The 25665-nt window shown below is 33.5% G+C and overlaps 1 protein-coding gene across 7 annotated transcripts in view; it reads left to right on the top strand.

Moving 5' to 3' along the window:
* The window catches only part of LOC145258202 (rho GTPase-activating protein 7-like), a 671840-nt gene that overhangs the window by 599908 nt on the left and 46267 nt on the right, over window positions 1–25665 (top strand). For all 7 annotated transcript variants that reach the window (XM_080116103.1, XM_080116114.1, XM_080116150.1 and 4 more), the window contains 6 exons: window positions 2597–2888; window positions 3536–3957; window positions 6195–6320; window positions 9372–9502; window positions 13917–14105; window positions 15491–15625. In XM_080116103.1, the coding sequence (XP_079972229.1) occupies window positions 2597–2888; window positions 3536–3957; window positions 6195–6320; window positions 9372–9502; window positions 13917–14105; window positions 15491–15625 (1295 nt within the window). The remainder of the gene's footprint in view (window positions 1–2596; window positions 2889–3535; window positions 3958–6194; window positions 6321–9371; window positions 9503–13916; window positions 14106–15490; window positions 15626–25665) is intronic.

The following is a 25665-nucleotide window of genomic DNA, read 5'->3' as shown; positions in this document are numbered from 1 at the left end:
TCCTATCTTTTTTTTTAAATTTTTATATTTCGTATGTGTGCCAATATCCTCCACCCAGGTAAAAGTTAATTACCAACTCATTTAATTCACTATCCTCTTTTTTTTCACATTCTTTGCTGTATGGGTTCGAGCCTGCCTGCCTACTACCCCCCCTCCCTTTTGTTTTTTTTTTTTTTGCGCCCAACACACATCTCCAAACACCTGAGTGATGCCGGGTACCCCTGCTAGTAACCCAGAAAAAATAGGCACATACAAAATATGCATAAATTAAAATATCATAGAAAAGTATATTTTACAACCGAGCAACGCCAGGCAACCTGCTAGTATAGTACAACACTGTAGTTTAAAATAAGCTCAGTGATCAATAGTTTATATCAATGAGTTTTTATATATTCACTAACAGGCCGCCAGGTCGTAAAATATGCTTAAATATGACATTTGATTAATGCAGATTTCGTATTTATTATATTATATTGGACCCAATATATAGTAACGATTTAAAAAAAAAGGAAAAAAAAGAAAAGATTTGTGCGCCACCACCAAGAATCGAAGCCAAAACGTTTAGCTTACGATTCTTTTTCCTTTAACATTAATGCCTAAACTCTGAAGACATATTTGCTGCAAGGCTAAAAATTAAAACATGAACCCAAAGCTATTATGTTACGTATGCATATTCATAATGCGGCCTGGCAAATCCCATTGCTTTAATTTTCAGTTTTGCACCGGTTTTCCCCAGCTAAAATCCAAATATAAAGTTTTGCATGGGTTTGAATACCCTTTATATTAAGTTTCATATCTGTAGACCAAAAACCTAAAGGAGTTTGGTACGCAAAATTTTTTAAACAAATATATATACACATACATAAATATGTATAGAAAGAGGTTTGTATTTACTATAACCTTTTTACGCAACTATAAATCATGTAGCATATCTGCATGAATATAATTACACAATAACATAACGTAAGATGATCATCTCATAAGAAAAGCGAAAAGACTAATAGGGAGTTAACAAAAATGAATGTTTAAAAGAATATGAAAATTAGTTAGATCTATTGTAGATGAATGCAATTCTACAACCCATATATAACAAAGTTGTATTTTCTTTTCAAATAAATAGAAAAAAGGGGGTTTTAATATGAATATCAGTACACAAAATGCCCAAATTTATTGGAGCATAGATTATTCAAATATTTGAAATCATGAGTAATGCTTTTAACTTTTGAATTATATATATATATATATATATGTGTGTATCTCAATATCTCAATAGAAAAATGTGAGCATGAAAACTAATATGGTTAAGCTTAAACATAAAAAAGGACTAGTTGTTAAAACTGGAAAAAAAAAAGGACAAGATATTCTAGTAAAAAATATAATAAATTTATAACTTAAAATATTGTAGCATTAAGCATTGATTATAAAATGTTAAATTGAATTAAAAAAAAAATTAATACTGCAATATTTTCAGTTATAAATTTATTTTTTTACTAGAATGTCTTGTTCTTTTCTTTTCCAGTTTTAACAACTAGTCCTTTACTTTTCAATGTTTAAGCTTAACCATATTACTTTTCATGCTTGCCTTTTTCTAATGTAATCTATGATTTTTCCAGACTTCCAATGAATTCACTTGTTCTTTGTTTAATTTCAGTCTTATTTTTTTGCCCCCCCTTAGACACTAATGTAATAACAATGTATATCACTCCTCTGCTTTCAATAAAACTACCCCAATTATCTCTTTCATGCTTTAAGCGTCGCTCACCTCCTTACATATATTTTTATGATTTTGAACACCAGAAAATTTATACTTTTTGTTTTACTGAACGAAAATAGAATTTTTTTTTTCACAATATAGCTGAGATGGTTTATAAACTGTAATAATTGTTAGAAATTTAGTCAAAAAATGAGTGAGCGGTGAAGCTTTAAAGCAGTACTAAATGACTAAAACTGTCACTTAACCATATATTCAAATGCACTAGTGTTTGAATGATATATATATTAAATAATAATTGTTTCATACTTATGCAATCATCAGTATAGGGGTGGCAATTCCTACCGGTCATGAGATTTGAACTCAATCAGGAAGCCACCTTTTGCTCTATTTGCTAACCTTCTACTTCAGATTCACCAAGCAATTACCACAGGAATGATGGGAATTAAGAACTATTAAACGTCAACTTAATATATGAATTTTATTTACAACATAGTTCATATTATAGCTCAATAGTGTAATACTAGAGCTTTTTTAATGTTATATAAAGCTTTTTTTTTAATGAAGGAAACAAATGTCCATAAGTTCATAAAATAATCAGTGTGGACAGTGGCTAATATAGATAAACAATCCGTGATCCAAGAAGTTGTCTATGTTGATGAATGGCATCATCCTTTTGTTATTTGATCATTTATTGTATCAAGAATTTTTTTAATGTCTTCCACTTTTTTTTTTTCAATGATGTCATCAAGTGTTATCAGAGGCACACAAGATTGACAAAGTTTTAGCCGTATAGAGATTAATTTTTTTTCTGTTTTTGTCGTATCTTTCACCTGCTGTATTTCACTGCAACTAACTGAGAAATTTTTTTTTTGCCTACCACAGATTCCGATTTAGAGAAAGAGATTTCTGTCCTGCGTGACCTAAAAACATTTGATAGCACGATGGGTTTGGATTTTGGATCGGAAGACGCATTTGACTTGCAACAAAAACAAGAATTAGACCTTGACTTGGATCTTGATTTTGAAGCAGCGTCAGAAGCAAGCACGCATGACATTAGTGCTGAGGTTCTGAGCGACAGCGATGCAGAGACGGATGCTAGCAAGTTCTTTGAGCCGGGAATAAGCAGAGAACGTCGTGACTCTGGTGTCGGTTCCTCTTTGACACGAGCACCAAGGTAAGAATTCAGTTAATGTTCTCACTTTAGCAACAGTTAAGAGAAATTTTATGAACAGATTTTAAAGTATTATATTTATTTTAATAAAATTATTAATGCAGGAGGACGAAAGTGGTGCAATTGGTATCATTATTTGTTCCCCGATAAAGGAAGGGTTCGACCTAGTAATTTACTCCCGTTCATTTGTTCACGTTTTTCTCAATAACCACACCTTGGATTGTGTTTTTCAAATTTTGTACAAACATTAGTCATGATGAAAGTAAATTTTTGCCAAAACAAATTTTCTGGGAAAACTCCGGTTTGCCCCCCCCCCCCCCCGGTATTATAGGGGTAAAATTACCCCCAAATCCAATTATTTTTTGCACTCTTCTCAATAACTACGTCTTTTATTTATTTATTTTTTTAATTTTTGCACAAACATTACTCACAATGAAAGTAAATTTTTCACTTGCATGCTCCGCTTGTTCTTTTTTTGGTTTTTAAAAATTATTTTTAGTAGCTTTTTTAAAATAAATTGTAACTGTTTTCATTGTTTTGAACTTTTTTTCATGGTTTATATTTTTCATGGTTTATATTTTTCATGGTTTATATTTTTCATGGTTTATATTTTTCATGGTTTATATTTTTCATGGTTTATTATTTTACAGCTTAAAAAAGCGTAATCGTATTCGGTGGACAAGTTTCCAGAAATCTCATCGACCAAGTTTCCGTAGCCATAGCACCCAGATATGCACGTTATCTGTGGGTCAGTTCCGGAAATTACAGAGTGTGTGCATGCTGACGATAACCACCTTAATGGAAAAGAACTCCCCTGCGAGCCGTTCTGGTTGGAACTGGCTGGTGCCGCGATTCATCAAGAAAACCAAAGTACCAGACTATAAGGACAAGAGAGTATTTGGCGTTCCTCTCTTGGAGACTCTGCGGAGGACAGGACAGCCACTACCTCAATGCATTCTTTATGCAATGAGGTATCTCCGAAAGACAGCAAAAGATGCTGATGGAATCTTCCGGAAATCCGGTGTTAAGTCTCGGATACAGAAACTACGTGAGCAGATAGAAACAAACACTGGTGAGTTTTTCAATATCGGTTGCAGAGTCAGAAGGTATAAGGTCCGACTATAAGACCAACTTCTGGAACACTAAAATATCTGACTATGACTCTAGAACCAGAATGTTTCTGGATTTTTTAGATAGGGATTGATAATTCGTTTTATTTGGATTATTCGGACTACAGTTCTCATTTTGATTAATGTAACCTCAGACATTCTTCAGGTGTATCTTATCGACCTCGGGGAATCTTTTTGTTCAACTTAGTGATATGCTTAGACTTTTGGACAATCTCTGTAGCATTCTCATCCAATAGAAGTCCTAAGTAATTCACAATTGTATTTTTAGTATCACCCGTACTGAGAATTGAACAAGTGTGGGTGATACTCAAAATATAATTGTGAGTTACTTAGGATTTAAAAAAAAAAAAAAAAAAAAAAAAAATTTTTTTTTTTTTTTTTTTTTCTTTTAAATTGCATTTTCACCCCAAACAAGGCATGGTGCCACTTTGATGTAGGAGGTTGCTATCTGGGTCATAATTACAGGGATACTATGACGAGAGTTGAGAAGCAAGATGTCTGTTTACATTAAACTTGAACTTTTGCATGTCGATACAGTTGGGGAAACAGGAACCCTGAAGGGAGTTCCAAAGTCTAGCAGTTCTAGAGTAGAAGGCTTTCTTACACCTAGGGATCTCTGTGTAGGGGTGGAATTTTGCTGCTTGTCACGTTTGTAGGGGGTACAAGGGCTAATAGTTTGTCAGAGCATATGCCATTAAAATACTTGTAAAACAGAGGGATGCAACATTTTGTCAGTGGGAGAGAGGCTGAAGCCTAGCTGACGGTTCTGGACTTACTAGGTTGACAACTCTCTTCTGAACCCTGTCCAGGAGTTAGACTAGTAGCAGATGCATCAGCCCCAATGTGACAACAATACACCATATATGGGTGAATGGTGACTTTGTAGAGGCACAGGATATTTTCAGGCATAAGTAACTTTCTAGCACAGTAGAGAGAGCCCACCTTTCTTGCAGCAGCGGCAATGCCCTCGATTTATCTGTTCCAGGCCATGGTCCCTGTGAATGTTAAGCCGAGGAGTTTGAACAAAGTAATTTCAGGTAATGTATCATTAACCATAGCTATTTCTAGTCGGTCGTAGCTGATGGAACAAAAGCATGCTACCCCCATAGATTAAATAAAGGTTTCCATTTGAAATTCCATACAAACTCTTTACTTCATCAAAAATTCCAGACTTTGATAAGATACACCTGAAGAAGATTAAAGTTTATATCAATCGAAATGTGGAAACAACACTCAGTATAAGAAAAGTAGACTGAATAATCCAAGTAATGTGACTTAAAATAATTCCAATATTAAGACTGTTGATTCTTTAGAGATTAGAAATTAAAACATCTGGTTCTGGCTATGACTCTTAGTATTCTTACAAATTCCACTTCCACTCCTTTTAAAACCTCCAATTCTGATTCTGCATTCCTGGTTACAAGGTTAGGTGTTTTTATAACACTTTTTAGAGAGTATATAAAATACTAATCTGTGATTGGTTGAAATGATCCAAGCAGATCATGTGATCAGGTAGAGAAAAATATTTATTTTAAAATAGTCAATAAAGCAATTGTTGAGATAAAAAGCTAGATAGCAGCTGCCTATAAAAGGCTTAGTTCTTCATGGACTTTTTAAATGGGAATGGACATTATATGGTTCTAGTAGATACAACAAATATTCTAAATATTCTGCCTTGTTTGAAGTTATTAATTAACATGATGCAGATAAGAGTTGAGAAGATGAAGTCCCATACAATCATATGGTCCATACATGGAAATCCAAATAAAGCAACTAAGATGGTCACAATGAAAGAAAAAAAAAATCTGGAGGTTTAATCAAAGTCAAGCCACTTTAATGAAGCACGATGCCTGAATAAAACACTCTTGGGTGTTTCAGGTGGTCACAAATGATTATTAAAGGATGTCTTTGTTGGTTGACAGTTGAGCCAAAAAGAATCAACCTGTTGAGTTCCCACATGTGTATCTCCCTCCTAACACCAACCATCCGTAACCATCACTTATTGATATATATGCTATACTTTTATATATCAGTGTGCTGTCATTCTTTTAAACACAGCAGAAACACAACATCTCTTGCTTGTGATTCTTAAGTAAGTATTTTAATTGGTCTTCTTCTTAATATACAGATTATGGCATTGCTTTTCGTATTAAATGTTTCTTGCTTTTCCTATTTCCAGAATTGGTAGATTTCAGTGACATGCAGGCCTATGATATTGCCGACTTGACAAAGCAATATTTTCGTGAACTTCCCGAGTGCTTGCTCACTAACAAGTTATCAGAAACATTTATTGATATTTTTACACGTAAGTAATAAATATGTATCTGTGTTTGTTTAGGGATGATGCTTTATTTCAGGTGATGCTAATCTTTTACTTTTATTTTTTTCTTTATCACAAGTTTAGATGTTTTCTTCAGTTTTTACGGAAAATAGAGGGCGGTCCCTAGAAAACCCAGAAATTTGAGGTTATAAATTTTGTTTAAATTTCATTTTGTTTAAGTTTTTTTTTTTTTTGCATCTGGCTTATTCAGTTCTTTGATTTTGATATTCACATTATGGACAGAGTCAGAAAATACTTTTCAGACTTTCAAAGGAAGGTGATTCTTTTCAAAGATGAAAGTCCAACTTGGAGATTGACAAAATGTCTAGTTGTGCAACCCAAATTATTACAAAGCATCAGTTTGATAATGTTGTTGAAACTTTCACATGAGAAGATCTTAAAACAGCTGCTACTTGCCAAAAAGATACCAGGTCAAAAAGAACTTATTTGACCAATTTCCTGCTTTTCTAGTGATCAAGTGATCACCCTGTAGTTAGATTCACCAACGTCTATACTACAATTTTTTCTGATTATATCTTTTTTTTAGGCGGTATGTGCAGAGTGAGGGGGCGGGGGAGAAAGCAAAAGCCTTGTTTCCTTACCTGTTGCGTTTTTAAGAGCATTTATGATTATGGGATATATCCCATAATCATAAATGCTCTTATCTTGTTTTTTTATTAGGAAACCAGTATTCAAATCCCATGAATACAAATTCCACTGAAAAGGGAAAACCACTCTGCAAAGAATTTAACAAAATATCTTTTTTGCATTTTTTAAATTTATTAAGTTGCAATGCACTACTTATAAAAATTCACTATTCCAGCTGTGGTTCATGCACTCCACCTTATCTCCTTATTTAGAAGATAATATCTGCATCATCTTATGTGGAAAAGTGTGCAAAAACCAGCATTGAATGTTGTATTCTAGTGACCTTGAAGGCACCATCTGACTCTTGATGAGAAACTAGCACAAATGTAAGTTAAGTTGACCAGAGATCAACTATGATGTGCATGGATGCGGGAATTTACAGTAACCATACTATTGCATAGCATCATGGGACAGCAATTAAATAACAAATGATACTGCAATAATAAAATTTGACTCCCCACCCCCTCCCATGTAAAAACAAAACTAAAGAAAAATCTGTACGAGGTATGGACCCATGGTGTACACCAGAAATCACAAAAATTGATCAAGTATTTTTTTCATATATATATATGTATTTGGTAAAACTGATAATTAGTAAAAACCGGAAGAGAGTGCTCAATACTATTGCAGAGCAAATATGTTTTATTTTTTTATTACCGTTTTATCTGTTTGGTTACATATGTTACGGATGTTGGACCATGTTTACCATCCAACAACCTCGTCAGAACTTACAGAACCATTTTTGTAAGGTCTGACGAGGCTGTTGGATCATAAACATGGGCCAACATCCGAAACATATGTTACCAAACAGATAAAACGGTAATAAAAAATAAAATGTATATATATATATATAAGAAAATCATTTTTAAACAAATTTAGATTTTTAGGGGATTCTTATTTTGAAACTGTCTTTCCAAAATCTTGCAGTTTTGGGTTATTTGGAGTTAACTCCCTTGTTTCTTTGGACTGTTTACAGATGGTGTCATAAAATTGCTGATCATCCTTTAGCCATAGTTTGATTTTCTTATTTCAAAATAAAAGTAATTGATCAGTTGATGTGATTTTTGATGTACAATATTTTCTTTACATCACGGATACGTACCTCCATACAAATTTATTTTTTATTTTTTTTGTAGAGGAGTGGGAATTCTGAATAAGTACTTTAAATTTAACTTTCAAAATATTATTTTTAAAAATATATAAATTGGTACAAAAAAAAAAAAGCTGAAACAAAAGTTAACATAAAAAATATCCCTGTAAACATTGAATGTGTACAGCTAGTGTGTGCGTGTGCGTGTCATTAGATCAATAAGGAAAGAATAAGAGAAAAACGTCTTTAGGCCATAGCATTTCAGAGCTAAATGCTTCTCACCAGAAGAGAAGGGCCATATATATATATATATATATATATATACTTGTTTATTGTTATATAAACATGCTCACATTCTGCTGCTACAAATAGCCATTTGTTTCAATCAAACAACAGATATCATCAGGCAGTGACTTGACTATTCAAAAGTTCAATGAATAATAACTTTATTCATTGAACTTTTGAATAGTCAAGTCAATGCCTGATGATATCTGTTGTTTGATTGAAACAAGTGGCTATTTGTAGCAGCGGGATGTGAGCATGTTTATATAACAATAAACAAGTATTATCAGCTCTTTTTATCGAGCACTATCTAACAACCTCGTTGAATTCATTAGTCCATTACTTTTGAATAAAAAAACCCGAGTATATATATATATATATATATATATAATTATTACTATTATTTTTTTTTTTTTAATACCTACAGACAATAGTGTTTTACCCTTTCAGGAATCACCAGTGCAGGAAGTCACAATTACAAGTAGGGAGATTCAAACCCAGCCACAAAGCCATTTCTGACTCCATTAGCAAGGAGCAAATTGCTTGGCCAACATGATCTGCATCAAGAATATAGTTGAAATTAACATTTATATGAAGTATAAATATCATTCAAAAAGACTGCATGCAAGAATGTGATTTTAATATCATGATCTGCACATGTGTGTGTGATATATGTATATATATTATAGATTGTAATAGACAGGGTCTAAATGAGCAAAGCCTCAGTAAAATATATTTAAAAGTTGCTGTGCTCAGAGTAGCTGATTAAAGCTGGTTAAAATTTGGTGTCCTCTCAACTCTTCTCCTCCATTTATGCTGATGAAGAGATGATATCCAGAAATATTTTACTTATTTCTCGATGGTTTGATTTGTAAATATGAATAAAAAGATATTGTTTCCGAAACGATTGTACATATAAATATGATTTTGATATCTTTTCACCTATGAAAACTTGATTGATAATTTCACAATTATAAATCTCCCACCCCTTATATATTAATTTTTGTTATTTTTAGATGTTCCTAAAGAGTACCGGTTGGAAGCAGTTAACACAACAATCATTTTGATGCCTGATGAGAATAGAGAAGTTCTGCATTCGTTACTGCTTTTCCTCAGTGATATTTCAGATACTGCTGACCAACATCAGGTGAGTCAAAAAAAAAAAAAAATCTTTGCTTTAAACCACCCCCCTCTCTTTCTCCTAGAAAATCATTGGTAAAACTATAACTGCAAAAAAAAAAAATTGTACTTTTTTTTTTTTTTTTTTTTTGCTAATTAAATGTAAACAACTTTTTTTTTTTTTTTTTTTTTTTTACAAAGGCATCACCACATTATCAAGGCCCAGAGGCCACTCAAGGATAAGGGTTAAAGAGTGTACAGTAGAAATTGGTCAATATAGTAATCATTAGTAATGAAAATTTGGCAAATTTAATAACCTATATGGAACGGCCCATCAAGAACTTATTTACTTTAGACTTGAACACAACCATATTGTAGTCAGCCGGAAAGCAGGAAAACGGAAGACAATTCCACAGGCGTGCAGTTCTAAGAAAGAAGCTTTGTTCATGGAATCTACGTTTAGGTTTAGGCACAGATAAAGAGTGGGGGAAATTATTGATAGTGTTTACAGCTAGACGAGTGTTTCTTGTGAAAGTTTGGCGAGGGGGGACCATAGATTGAAGCTCAGTTGAACACTTTCCATGAAAATAACGATACATCAGAGACAAACTCGCAACATCTCTTCTGTGAGATAGAGGTTGCAAGGAGGAGAAAAGGACATCTCCTACGAGGCTACTTAAAAAGCATGTGGTAAAAAAAAAAATCTATATATAAAAATGGACAAAAAAAAAAATCTAATATTTTAGATTTGATAGCAGGGATCATGACTGCGTTTAAATTGAATGTAAACTGATCACCCATTTCAAGGTTCCCAGCTTTTTAGTCTGTAAGTGGGTGAGCATTTTACCTTAAATACCTTGAACACAAAAATAAGATTGCACATTTTTTTTTTTTATTTTTTAAGGTGATCAGATGTAAACAGCTTGAAAAGTAGGTGGCAAAAAGAAAAATTCAATATTTTAAAATTGATAACTGGGGATTACTTTTGTATTTAAATTGAAGTAAACATATCGCCCACTTCCAAGTGTCCAGCTATCTAGTCCGGGAGTGAGTGAGAATTTTACCATAGATGCAACGGACATGAGTGATCATTTTACATTTAAATCGCCCGGATGTGTATGATCATATTACGCTACCTTTATATGTGAAATTAATCCTCCATTCTTAAGTCTAAATTTTTTTTTTTGTTCCTTAACTATTTTTTTTTCAGGTTGTTTGCATGTAATCGCCTAAAAGCAGTAGAATCTCATTTTTATTTTTGGTGAATTAGCGAGAGGTTCCATTAATACTACATCACTCGCGTGAATCGCTGAGGTGAAAAGGGTGGATGAACTTGTTCCATGTGAATCAAGCACTACAAACAAGATGGTTCATTTGACAGTCTGTTCTTCTTGTGCAAAATAGAAGGCAAAAAAAAAAATGTCTATTTTTATAGGCACAGTAAAAGTTTTAAAAAAGTCTTGTCTAGTGAATTTAAGGTAGATTGTTCACCCATTTCTGGATTAGAAAGCTGGAAACTTGAGAGTGGGTAATCAATTTACATTAACTTTAAATGCTGAAGAGTCTTTAAAAGTTTTACAAATAGCTTTTTGTTTGTTTGTTTGTTTTAAATTTACTGAGCCATAACACTTATCAAGGTTAAAAGCCACTAGAGGATAAATGTTAACAAAATGAATAGATTGTCAGTTGAACGTTGATGAATAAATGAAGAAATTGAATGAAGTTCACGACAAGTATGTATTGACACCAGACTTGAAGATGATCATGTTGCAGGCCTCAGGGAAGAAATTCTGTGCTAACATGTTTTACAGATAGAAAGTTCTTAGAAAGAAACTTATTTCATGGAAATTTCATTTGATGTGAAGCAGAAGAAAAGGAAGCTATTTGCAGTGGTGGTAGAGATTTACTGCCCATTTCAGCAAGATGTGACACAAGGTTGAAAGGTGGAGATGTCAAGTAAGCACCCATAAAAAAGTGACACTCTTGCCTAGCAAAAATTGCTTAGGTGTTCTTGTGGCACTTTCTGGTTGGGGCGCCTCAGGCAACAAATGATAAACTTGCCCCAGCTGGGTGGAAGGCATGGGAGGGTGGATCTCGTAGGTAATACCCAGGTGGTTTAGTTTTTGGCCCCTGCAATTGGTACTTTTTTAACCTAGTCTCCAAGCAACTAAAGCAGGAAGGAGACTCATCCTCTATAATTAGAGAATTGGTGGTAGTTCTTGTTGTGAAAGTTTTACAGGGAGGTGTGTTTACTGATTGTTTGATATTGTCCAGGAACTGTACAATATTTATATTTTGCAGATGAGAAAAAGGTTATGATTTCTATAAAGACTAGCCTGGGTGCCCAGCGTTGCCTGGGTGTTTAGAGGTGTGTTTTGAGAAAAAAAAAAAAAAAAAAAAGTGGTAGTAAATAAGCAGGCTCGAAGCCGTACGACGAAGGAGGAAAAGAATGTGAGAAAAAAAAAGTTACATCTTTGCTGTTGCGCCCATCACCAAACTGGAAATGACAAAGATTTAAATTAAGGCTAGTCAATCGAAAAGAGGGGATGACTTTTGAAAATATCAGCAAAAAAAAGCGACCCCCCCTCTTTGTAGAAAAGTGCCGAGTTGAGGGTGAAAGAATTAATATTTTTAGCCAATTTTTCAATATTTGTCGTTCAAAGGGTCGAGCTTCAAAACGATAGCAATCTCGTGAAAATCTGTCGCCTCTGTTGAAAGTTTTTAGGCAGACAGACATACATACATACATACATTTAAACAGAGGTGAGATTTATATTATAGATTAAATATATATAGTATAGATTGAAAAAAACAACCAAGATGAGAATAACAATCTAAATAAATCCTCATCTCAAAAGTTGCCGAACATAATACATACAGATGCCAGTTTCATTTATTTGTGGAAGAATGACTAGAATTTCTAAAACAAAATGGAGTTATTAGTTGGTTTAAAATTAATTAGTTTGTAATCTTCCATTGTTAAAAATTTGTGCACTTTCTTTTAAATTATTTTTTAATTATTATTCCTTTATAAATTACAACATATACAAATATATTCACATACTCATTATTTTTACACCTGCTTTACGACTTCAAAAAGCATAATGGTATTTGGTGGAAAAATTTCCAGAAATTCCATCAGTCAAGTTTCCATAGCCATGGCACTCAGATATGCACATTGTCTGTATGTCATTTCAGGAAATTACAGTGTGTCATGCTAACGATAACCATGCTAGTGAAAGAATTTTTCAATATTTGTATTTTGTAAAAGCCTCCTTCAGTCTTTGACAGACTGGATACCCACCTAGGGGTGCCTGCGCGTGAAATTTTTGTGGCAGGATGTGTGCAATCTTCAACCACACCTCTCCTGAATTAAATACCAGTGACAAGTTGACACTAGCGCACAAGTACATGTATTTGGTGACTTTAATGTCCACCACAAAAAACTGGCTTGGATTCTCTACTTACACAGATCTAATAAAAAAAAAAAAAAAAAAAAAAAAAAAAAAAGTAAAAGATGACTAGAAACAAGTGCCAAGATTTTGTAGATAAGCGAAAAACTATAATTTCTACATGAAATTTATAGTCTCGCAACGTGATGGGAAAACATTGAAGCCTATTTTGATGGGAAAAAAAAAAAAAATAGTAATTGTAAAATTGTAAATAGTTTTTAATCATTCATTACTAAGTAGGACCATGTAATAAATTAGAAAAAGGAAGGGAGGTAAAGTTTGCTATTCCGACACTATTTTCTTTATGAAAAACTTCAAGACTTAAAGAAGTTTGCGCAAAAAAACTATCACTTATCTGTACTCTTGATACTGGATTCCTAAAATCAGTCAAATCCATGATCCTTTCTGACTTTTTTAGCTACGGTGTATCCCATGTACATGCTTACATGTACTAGCTAGTATATCCACTAGCCAACCTACCCACCTTAATATTAAATAGCCATGCGCAACATATAATCACAATATGTCAACTTTGATGGATGTATCTGGTTTTAGCCAACTTTTGCTTAGTAGCAGCAAAAAGTTTGTTTTACAGTAAGTTTTGTACCATTTTACAAATTCTTTCTCTCCATGCGCATAGTACCATATGAAATTTCTCTAAACAAGCATCTTTGTAAGAGTTTGTGAAGCACATTACTGCAGGATTGCTTCCTTGCTGATTACAACTTGGTAGTTTTCAAATCCAATGTAAACAAATTTCTTATTGAGAACTTCAAAAGTAATCAAAAACACAGTTCATATACTATTGATTGAGATTATGACTTTCCTCATCTCTTTGTTGGCATTTATTTTGATCTCGTTAACTCCTATCCTCAAATGATTTTTGGTCACGTTGGATGTGTTAATCAATTTGAAAATTCTTTTTTATTTTCATTTATTTATTTTTTTCCACGTATTAATGACAATGTTTTGTGTTGTCTATCGTTGCAGATGACGGCAAGTAATTTAGCTGTGTGTTTTGCCCCGTCTTTATTTAACCTTGTCAATGTAAAAAGTACAGCCAGTCCGAGTCTTCGGCGAAATAAAAAGCAGCAAGGAGTTCCTGATTCCAAAGAGATTTTGGAGCCGGCACACGAATGTCTTGTATTTATGATCCAGAACTGCAAAGCCCTTTTCACAGTAAGTATTTTTAGTCTCCTTTCTGTCTCTTATCTGAAAGTTATTTGTTCAAGATTAGCTTGATTTTAATTTGTAACGGGTTTCACAGCAAGGGACTCTATTCAACTCTCCTTCTATTATTGATACTCTAAATATCTACAAGGCTACTTTGACCTTCTTATGGTTTAAAACCTAGTAATTTCTGAAAATTTCAGGAATGTAAGTTCTCTCCCTTTTTAGTGGAATTCTATTTTGTTTTTGGGTTTTTTTTTGCATTTTTATTTTTTAATAAGGAAAAGTTGACAAAATCACCAGGGCCTTACCTCCTTATATATTTTTTTCGCTATTTGAATTCATTTCTCTTTCTCATCTGCTTTATCTTTGTTTTTCTTTCTTGTTTTTATTTTCTCTACCCTTACATGTCTACATCTTGCCTTATTTGCCCTCGTTTTCCCTCTTGGGACAGTTCTGTCTGAAAACGTTTACGATTAGAGAATATAGTTAGTGGTAAGAAACCACATTTTGTTTTCATCTCGTGCAACTGCTCACATCTGAGAGTATTCTGTATCTCTACAAGGCTACCATTCACCCATGTATGGAGTATTGTTGCAACATCTGGGATGGAGTATCTACCACTAGCCTATCCTCTTTGGATAGGGCCCAGAAAAGGGTCTGCAATCTAATAGGTCTCACTTTGTCAACTAGACTCCAACCCCTGTCCCATTGCTGCAATGTTGCATCCCTGTGCCTGTTTTACAAGTATTTTAATGGAATTTACTCTGATAAACTCATTGTACTTGTGCCCTCTGTACATACATAACCCCGACAAACCTGCTTAGCAACAAAATCACATGCCTTCACTGTCGAGGTCCCCAAATGTCAGAAGCTATTCTAATCTAATAGCTTCTTCCCTAGAATATCTAAACTTTGGAATTCCCTTCCTGCTACCTGCTTCCCAAACAGTACTGACATGCAGAAGTTCAAATGTTATGTAAACCAGCATCTTAATGTTTCTTAAATATGGTCCAAATTAGTGGCCCCTTACGTCCAAGTGGCAATATGCCTTCTTTGGGGTGAAGGTGAGTAAAAATAATTGAAAAAGAAAAAAAAAAAATGTTCAGCTAACCCAGAAAATGTCAATTCTCTTTTTACAAGCAATATCCTGAGATGCTAGAACATTAAAAGGAAGCTAGGGTTACAAGTTGAAAGTAAACCCCAAATCCGCTTACTTCTCTCCATATAGACAAATGGCTTCATTAAGGATAACTTTAGTTATCTCTAAAATTAGTTGAAATTGTGCATGGAGAAACCTTGGCTACTTGAACAGACCTACAAACAAACATAAAATTTTATGTGTTATTAATAGAACTTAATTATTTTTAAATATTTTTTTTCTCTATTTGCAGGTTCCTCAAGAGACTATTGCTAAATGCAGGTTTACGAGGCGGGATCTGAATACTCCGATGAATATAAAAGACTTTGATATGATTAATGGTATTCCGCATTTGTTTGTGGAGAAAAGCACTCACAATCTTCTCAAAGTAAGAAAAAAATTACCTCTGTGTGTGTGTATATATATATATATATATATATATATATATATATATATATATATATATAATGTGTGTGTGTGTGTGTATATATATATATATATATATATATATATAATGTGTGTGTGTGTATATATATATATATATATATATATATATATATATATATATATAATTAAAATGTGGAAAATTTAGTGCTTTTTTAGAATTACACTATTTAAAAAAACAAAAATGCAGAAAAAAATTTTTTGATATACGTACTCATGAGACAAAGATGTCATATTCCAAAAATCATGCAAATTGATCAAGTATTTTTTCTTTTAAATAAGAAAATCAAAATTTACAATTTTAGTGATTAAAAAGTTTGTATTATTTTAACTATAAATAAAATCTCTAATTGAATTGTCGCCCTTAAATTTTAAAACAAAATGGCGGCTCCCAGACCCCCACCCCCCATCTTATTTTTTCATAAAATTTGATTTTCTTGGTTTAAAAAAAAACAAAAAAACTTGATCAATTCATTTGATTTTTGGAATATAACATCTAAGTTCTGTGACAAGTGCATACATCATAAAGATTTTTCTGTACTTCTTTTAAAAAAAAAAAAAAGTGTAATCCTAAATAAACGCAAGAAATTTCTTTTTCTTTTCTTAGTCTTCTGATCACTGGGATACAGTTTTGATATGAGTCAGTGTTAATGTTGCATCGGAATTGGAAAAATTGGAACTTTTGAATCCATATCAGAATTGGAAATATATGTGCCGATTTTCTGATGTTAAAATTGATTATTTTAATTATTTTTTAATTGATTTTGCTGAAAGCAATATCTTCTACTGCTGATAATGATATAATAAATATTTAATGATTTTAAACTGCCAGTAATACAGCGTGACCCAAAAAAACGGGTCCCAACTCTAATTAGACCCCGTTTCTTAGTGTTTTGTTCGAATGAAATGAAACTTTGGTCATAACTAGTTTATTATATTCAAAACACCACATCAAAACACTAGGGTCTTTGGCCCTTTTTTCTCCGTTCTGCAGCATATGTTCTAGATGGCCTCCATTTAGCTTTTGTTTTTTTTTTGGGGTCACCCTGTAGTAAAACCTATAGATCTTCCTCGCAAGTGTTTTTCTTTTAAGTTTGAGAAAACATCTGGAGATTTAACATGTTTTTTTGCTAATCGGGAAAAATTACTTGTCTATAATTAAATATCTAGATTTATAAAAAAAATCGGAATCTGTAATTTAGTACGGAATCGGTAATTGTATTGGAATTAGGGAAAAATATTGGAATGATCCCATTACTAGTCCCAGTATAATAACTTTTTTCCTCTTCACTGATGTGTCACCACTTATCAAGACCAAAAGGCCACTCAAGCATAAAGGTTAATGAGATTGTCGGTTGATCATGACAGGATTGAAAATGATGAGTGGAATTTGATTATTTACAGTTTAACAAAAATTTATCACTGGATTGGCTGGGAAGCATCCCTGTAATACTATATTCCACAAATGTGAAGTTCTAGAAAAAACTTGTAGTAGTTTCGCTTAGTTTTAAGTACACAAAGAAAAGAAAATTCTTAATAGTGGTTGTAGACAGACGAGTATTTGCTGTGAATGTTTTACAGAAGGGAAGCAAAGCTTGGAGGTTGATCGAGTCCCTACCATGAACGAAACAATAGAGCAGAGAAAGATTAGCAACACCTTTTCCGTGAGAAACATTGTTGTAGAAGAAGAGAGGACATCACCACTAGATTTCAAAGTTGATTCTTTACTTTATCAAGGCAAGAAAGAGTGCTATAGGAGGAACATCCCTAGATGTGGTAACATTATTCTATGCTCTTCGGATGTGTCTGACTCTTATACAGGTTCAGAATTGTGTCAGAAATTGGAAACTGAGTTTAAAATGTATTTAGAGAAGGGAAAGTAGTGGAACTATTATGGGTAGAAACTATTTTTGGTATGATTAATCTGAATCGGGGAATTGAAAAAAGTCAGAACTTTTGAGGGTATCGAAATCAAAAAAAAAAATTGTGCCTTTTTTTTTTTTTTTTTCAAAGTAATCACCACTTATCAAGGCCCAGAGACCACTCGAGGATAAGGGTTAAAGAGGGGACAGTAGTCAAAGGCATAATATCATAGTAATCGTTAGTAGTGTAAATTTGGTAAATTGGATTACTTAAGGGGAACGACTCATCAAGAACTTGTTTACATTGGACTTGAAGATGGCCATATTGTAGTCGGCTGGAAAGCAGGCAAACGGAAGAGTTCCACAGTTCTCTCTCAGAAGATACTGGCTTCCAGATCTAAAATGCACAAAACATTAATGTTATTATTTTTTCTTCCTTTCCCTTTGCAAAACTTAATCATGTTCTTCAAAGCCAAAAACAGAAACAACAGAATCCTTTACAAAACGACCAAACCAAACTCTATGAACAAATATTTGTAGATACAAAGAACTTGAAGCATAAAACCTTTTTTCCAAAATTACTAGATTCGGCATGAATAACCTGAAAAGGGTTGATATGCTGTAAAACAAACAAACCATCTGTTTTATGTTCTGGCATGTTTTGAACTCATTACGAGACTGCTTGTCTATGGACTACAACATTCAAGTTCAATGTTAATAAATACTTGTCATAAAGCATTTTTATAAGTAATCAACTTTTGTTCATTCCATTCATAATTTTCAATCCTCTCATAATATTCTTCATCATTCATCTGACGATCAATTCGTTTCATTAATGCTTATCCTTATTTTTTTCATTCATAAACTGTGACTCATTCGTAAATTAAATGGAACTAAATGGAAGAAAGCATACTTGAGTAGAGAAAATTTCCATTTTAATTCTTTTTTTTTATCGCTGATGAGTGATATGTATTCGCAGATCCAATCATTTTTTTTTTTTTTTTTTTTTTTTCATGGGTGTCACCACTTATCAAGGCCCAGAGGCCACTCAAGGATAAGGGTTAATAGGTATACATTAGTCATTGTGATTTTAGCATAGTAAACAGTGGGAATTTTGTAACTTGGATCACTTAGGGGGACGATTCAATTAGAACTTGTTCACATTGGACTTTTTCTTTTTTCTTTTTTTTCATAGGTATCACCACATTATCAAGGCCAAGAGGCCACTCAAGGATAAGGGTTAAAGAGTGTACAGTAGAAATTGGACAATATAATAATCATTAGTAATGAAAATTTGTAAAATTTGATAACTTATATGGAACGGCTCATCAAGAACTTATTTACGTTAGACTTGATATGCAAACTATCTCCATTTTTCGTTATATTTCTCAATACTAGGGTTCATGGGGCTTACAATCAAGAAGGAGATGGCCCAGAGTATCACCGGACCTCTACATTGGTTCTATCACAGAAGAGAGAGAGAAATATAGATTTATTGTGAAACTAGTCTGGGTGCCCGGCATTGCCCAGAGGTGTGTGTTAAGCAAAAAAAAAAAAAAGTGGTAGTAGGCAGGCTCAAACCTGTACCGCGAAGGAGGAAAAGAACATGAAAGAAAGAAAACATGTCGTCTTTGCTGTTGCATCCATCACCAAACCGGAAATGGCAAAGGTTTAAATTAAGGCTAGTCAATCGAAAAGAGGGGATGACTTTTGAAAATATTGGCAAAAAAAGCGACCCCTCCTTGTAGAAAAGTGCCCAGTTGAGGATGAAGGAATGAATGTTTTTAGCCAATTTTTCAATGTTTGTCGTCTGAAGGGTTGATCTTCAAAACGATACTGATCTCATGAAAATCCGTGGCCTTTGTCGAAAGTTTTAGGCAGACATACATACATACATTTAAACAGGTGAGATTTATATAATAGATTACTTTCTGAAACTTGTGACTTATAGACTACTAGCAGGCCACCCGGTGTTGCCCGGTCATAAAATACACAAAAACATATTTTGATTCATACGGAAACTGAGACATGTGCATGCGAATATTGTTTTTTTTTTTAAACAGTTCACTTCTTGTAAGTAAAAAAAAAAAAAAAAAAACGTGCGCTGAGATTGAAACCAAAACCTAAAGACAGTAAGTCAGATATGATAACCATTAGGCCAGCTTGATACGATCTTAAAAAATTGTTTTCAGACCTACTTATTCTTTACATAATGTGAACGATTCGTGCATGGACGGTCGTGAAACAGTTGATAAACAGATGAAAATCCAATGAACCCCAAGTACCAATGTTTTAATTTTGGCTCTTCATCAGCCCTTTTTTTCCGGATGAAAATTGATTAAAAAGTTTTCCTTATGTTTGAATACCTTATATACCAAATTTCATGTCTGTAGATCAAAAATTCATTGAGTGTATAGGTTGAGAAGTGTCCTCACACACACATTCTTACTTTTATAGATATGTAGATTAAATATACAATTTATGGCATTGCATCTCAAGAGAAAGATTACTGTTTACATTAATTGAGTTTGCCAATTTGCGGTTCTTCAGTATTCTGGCATTACTCCCAGGTTGGGAACCTTTGTTTTATTTGGTACTTTTTCTTGATCTAAGAGAATTGCAGTCAGTGGTGGTGGTGGTGATATTTGGGAGAGAGGGTGGGGAGAAAAACACTTTACAAATGAGGTTTGTGGGTCATTGCTGGTTGAGCTCTTTTGAGAGGATGGGTGGCAAGCAGGGAGGGTTGGCTTTCCAAGAGATTTGTGACATATAAACTAAGGAGTGGACATTCTTTACTGAAGGCATTTCATTTGATAGCCTCTTTACACAACAACAAAAACAATTTTGTTCTTTGACTCAGATTTGCATTACTTATTGGCTCTCTTCATTTTCTTTTTCATTTTCTTTTTTTCTTTGTTGCAAAGGGGTCAGTGCTTATCAAAGCCCTGAGGCCACTTAAGGATAAGAATTAATTGTGTGTAAAGTAACCATTAGGACAATAGCATAGTAACCATTAGTGGCGGAATTTAGTATAATTTGATTATTTGAGAGGACGGTTCAACAAGAACTTGTTTATGTTGAACTTGACTACGACCATATTGTAGTCAGCTAGGAAACAAACCAGTTGAACAGTTCCACGGATGGCAGTTCAAGGAAAGAAGCTTTATTCGTGGAATCCACGTTTAGGCACAGATAGCGTGAGGGACATTATTGATAGTGGTTTTAGCTAGCCGAGTGTTCTTTGTGAAAGTTTGGTAAGTGGGGGGGGGGAGGCTATAGATTGGAGCTCAAACGAGCACCATGAAAATAATAATAGAGTAGAGACAGACTCACAACGTCTCTTCTGTGGGAAAAAGGTTGCAGGAAAGAGAAAAGGGCATCACATCCTAAGTTATGAAATTGGTTTTAAACTGTCGAGGTAAGCTAGGGTGCTACGAACAGCTCCTGTCCAGATGTGGTGACAGTACTCCATCCTAGGATTTGCTTGGCTCTTATACAGATAGAAGATTGCATCGGCAGTAAGACATCTACTGAAGCAGTAGAATGAGCCAACCATTTTTCCAATGACCTTGGCAACAGATTTGATGTATATGCTTCATTTCAGAAAGATCAGACCCATAAGCCTGTCATAGTGTTCCCAAGACAAGAGCCGTTCATTTCTTTTTTTTTTTTTTTTTTTCTATGGTCTCTTTCTTTTTTTTTTCTTTTTTTTGTTTTCTATGGTCTTCATTTTCTTTTTCCTCTTTATTTCATTCTTTTTATATCATTCTTTCTTAACATTTTACCCTTTTTCTTTTTATTTTCTTTCACTTTTTTCTTTTAATTCTTGTTTTTTTTTCTTAGATTTTTCTTTTCTGTTTTTCTTTTTTTCATTTTTTTCAATTTCAATTCTCAATTTTGCTTTAGTAAGAGTAAGTAAACAAATTTCAAAAAAACAATCTTGCTAAACGAGGAGTCAAAAGCAGTCGAGTCCAATGTTAACAAATTTGTTAACATGGATTTGGAAACTACCATGTTGTACTCGGCTGGGAAGCAGCCTCACGTGTTAACTTCAAAATTAATTACCTGATCAGTATGGATTTTTGAACACAGGAGTCAAAATGTGAAGTGTTTTTAATTTAGTTTTATGCAAAAAGCAGTGGAAACCCGTTGTTGAAAAAATCATATAGTTTTGAATTTTGTGAAATGTTTTTGGTAATAGCTGATAAATATTCCTTAAATTTCAGCTGCTTTGAAGTATGCTAAATAGTTTTAGGGGACTTACGGGCATAACCTTCCATTTGAAAATGTGAATATTTGCATTAAATTTGATCCATAGTCATTAGATACCAAAGGATCAAAATTCAATGAATTTTAATTTCTTCTTAAAACCCCATTAAGCTTAAAAGCCTTAAATTTTAGACATTTAAGAATTAAAATCATGTGGTGCATTTTGATCAAGATTAGAATAAGGATTGTAGACATAAGGTTCAGTATTATTATAACTTGGTTTTCATGTTTGTAAGGTTACATAAAAGTGATGCCAAACCGTTTTGAACGGTTATTTTTCTAGCTATTTATATATCTATCTTTATCTTATTTATTTCCTATTTTTCCCTTTTTACCTTATCTTCCTTCTCCCCTCCCCCACACCTCTCAATCTTTTTTCTTTGTAAGAAGACATGACAGGGAATGAATTTTACCCATCCATTGTGTATGACAATGCTTATATTATATGAAAGGAACTCTAGGTGAGTTTGTGCCCTATAGACTCTAAAACGGCTGCCAATTTAAAAAAAAAAATTCACACGGATGTCCTTGATCTGTCTGAGAGTGTTCTTACATAGGTTTTGTATTGAAATGCTTCTGATAAGTATTGATAACTGAAAAAATCTAATCAAAGACAGAAAGTTCGATTTTGAATAAAGTTAACACTTTTATAAGCCCTAACATCACAAGTGCATTTGATAAGTTTTATTACCACTTAAGCAAGAAAGGCGCAGCTTATAACATCAACTGTAGATTCTTTTATAAGACAGGGCCGCATTTGAAATGAATGTTTCATTTTTAGAGCACAATCGAACCATGATACTTGACTTTTGTATGTTTAACTTTAATTGAAGTAATTTTGTAAAATTAATTTCATAAAATGAGTAGTATGATCTTTGATAAAACAGGGGCATGGTTCGAAATGAACAAAACTGAACCATGATATTTGAGTTTTTCATTTGAAAATTTAATTCAAGCCATTATACAAAAATAATTTTATAAAATCAACAGTAGATTTTCCACAATGCAATGTATACTACAATATATTGCAGACTAAATCACTGAGGGGGGGGGGCATGTGAAGCTCCCTCCCAGTACACTGTGGTGGGTTCTCAATTAGAGCAGTTAATCAATTGATTTTATTGTGAAATAGGTGACTTTACTGATTTTGATGAAACGTATGGGAAGATGGAATATGTTGATCCTCATTCAATCCCAGACAACGTTGGGTCTGCCTGCTAGTATGTATATGTGTGTGTATGTATATATGTATATATATAAAGTTTATCTATAAAACTAACACTTCTGCGGTAGATAATGATGATGTGGACAATTTCACACATTATTTCACAAATAAAATCGACATCCGAATCAAATGTAAACACAATCCAACTGACATGTATTAAAGACGCTTACACTTTTTTTTTTTTTTTTAAGAAAAAGTTTGGTTGAGACTCGCACTTCTGCAGTAGAAAATGATGTGGACAAATTTACACATTATTTCACAAATAAATTTTTTTGTTTTTTGTCAAACTCATTTAATCGTGCCCATCACCATCATTGTTGTCCTGATCATTGAGTATTTGACTTTTGGAATGTTCCTTCATGTGTATTATGTGTACGTATGTATATACATGTGTATGTATATGCGTATATGTGTGCTTCTGCGTGTGTATGTTTGCATGTGTGTGCACATGCATAGGTATGTTGGCATACATCTGTATGTATGCATGTGTTTATTTCCATGTGTGTGGGGGGTGGAGAGGGCTCCCGTAAGCCGTGGTGAAGGCAACCCCTCTAGGAGAAGCAAATCTCTACTTTAAAAAAACAAAGCGGGAGACCAGTACCCGCATTAAGCTGGTCTCCAGTTTGACTTGTTGCTGGATGTCAACATTTTGAACCGAGAGAGAGATTTAACTGTCATACAAAGCTAAAACTCTGTAACATCATCTTTGTATAGATACTCCCTCAGGTATTTGTCTATGAAAAAAAATAGTCCTGTGGCGATAAAAAAGCTGTGACGTGTGTAGGCCTGAAATACTGGGTGCATGTAACGATTGATCTGCCATCATTATATGTATGTGTATGTATATTTATATATGTATTTTACTTCAGTAAGTTTTAAGATATCAAGGGGCTCCTTCCTGGAGCTAACACTTGATTCCGTTAGGATTTAAATTTATATCTGAGGGCTCTTTATGTGTGTATTTATATACATTTATATATGTTTGTATGCATGTGTGTGTGTGTGTGTATGTATGAATGCATATATGTAGGTAAGTGTATGTATATATATTTACATATGTCTATATACGGATGTATATGTATGTATGTGTATTATGCATTGTGTATGTATATAGGTATATATGTGCGTATGTTTATAGATATGTATGTGTATATATGTATGTATGTGTGTATATATTTATATGTAAATATGCCAATGACCGTCTTGTGTATATTTGCACGTGTATTATGTATTGTCTGTGTATATATGTGTGATATATATGTGTGCATGCGTGTATATATACCAATGACCGTCTTCAGTGTCATGTCTGCTTGAGCATGTGAATTCGTCGGCAGGACTAAGGAAGTCATTTTCGGGCTCATGAACTTTCAGTGTCAGAGGAAGTGGCACTCGTCTGACAAGACGTTGCAATCATCATATATATAAAGAGAGAGTAGTCATCCACAGACTGTTTTGTCATAGCTCTTCGATGCAGCTAGACTAGCACCCATCCTGTGTCAGAGATCAAACCTATAACTCTCTAGTAGTAGTTGACAGCTCTACCCACTGACCCACAGACGATCTCATGAAATGTTTATTTATATAAACATTTTGATCACTACTTTTACAGTGCTCAATTTGTTTGTTTATTTACAAAAAGCTTAAGGTTATTGGGAGAGAACCCAAGCAGAGGGCTTGACTATTAAAAAAATTTTTTTTTAAATATGAATGTAATATTTATTTGTGTGTTACAGAAGATCAGAACAACATCGGTACCATCGGTTTTGAATCTGAACGAAAGGGACCAATAGTTAATCACCTATTTCATACTCTATTTTATATAAACAGAATCTGGAGAATGTCCGGCATAACTGACCGACTACATGTCCTCTTTGCTTGGATTTGAAACTGACAGTACTGATGTTGTTCTGATCTTCGGCAATGCATCAATGAATAAATATATAATTAGCAAATGTTTTTGTTACATGCTGCCACATCATCTCATTGCAATGATTTTTGCAATGAAATCTCCTTTTCTTTTATATATTTATTCAAGCTGGTGCGTAAAGTATTAAATGTCCTTTAGAATGTAAATGAAAGACATGGTAATTGCTCACTGTGTTTAGTTTTTATCATAGATCAATCAAAACTGTGTTATTATCGTACATTAACTGGTTGTTTAAATAACCTGTAATTTAATGATTTATATTTCTGCAACAAAATGCCAAAGTCTTCATTTACCCAGAATGGTTACTCAACATCTGTGAACGAAGTCAAGCCGCAAAAAAAAACGTGTGTAATTAGTCACATTTGAGCACTAGTTGACTCTAAATATAACAAGTAAAGCATCCATGGTCCCCCATGAGTGCACAGTGAACGAGGCATAAAAAAAAATGACTAAGGTCAGCATTTGCCCCCCCCCCCTTCTTTAGCCCCCAAAGTCCCCAGGGGACGTCAAATCCTGGTGAAAATGAACAAACGGTGCAGTTTTAGGCCTTAACATATGTAAATTTGCGTTCTGCACCATGCAAAAAAATAAAAAATAAAAAAGACTATCATCCGACCCCCCCCCCCATTTAGCTCCAGAAGTCCCCAAGGCCTTAACATATTTAAATTTAAGTTCAGCACCATGCAAAACTTCTAAATAGA

The sequence above is a fragment of the Euprymna scolopes genome, chromosome 3 (genome assembly GCF_053919585.1).
Source record: "Euprymna scolopes isolate OS-2025 chromosome 3, ASM5391958v1, whole genome shotgun sequence".
Classification (NCBI taxonomy): Eukaryota; Metazoa; Mollusca; class Cephalopoda; order Sepiida; family Sepiolidae; genus Euprymna; species Euprymna scolopes.
The sequence above is the reverse complement of the archived record's forward strand: the minus strand, read 5'-3'. Positions and strand labels throughout refer to the sequence as shown.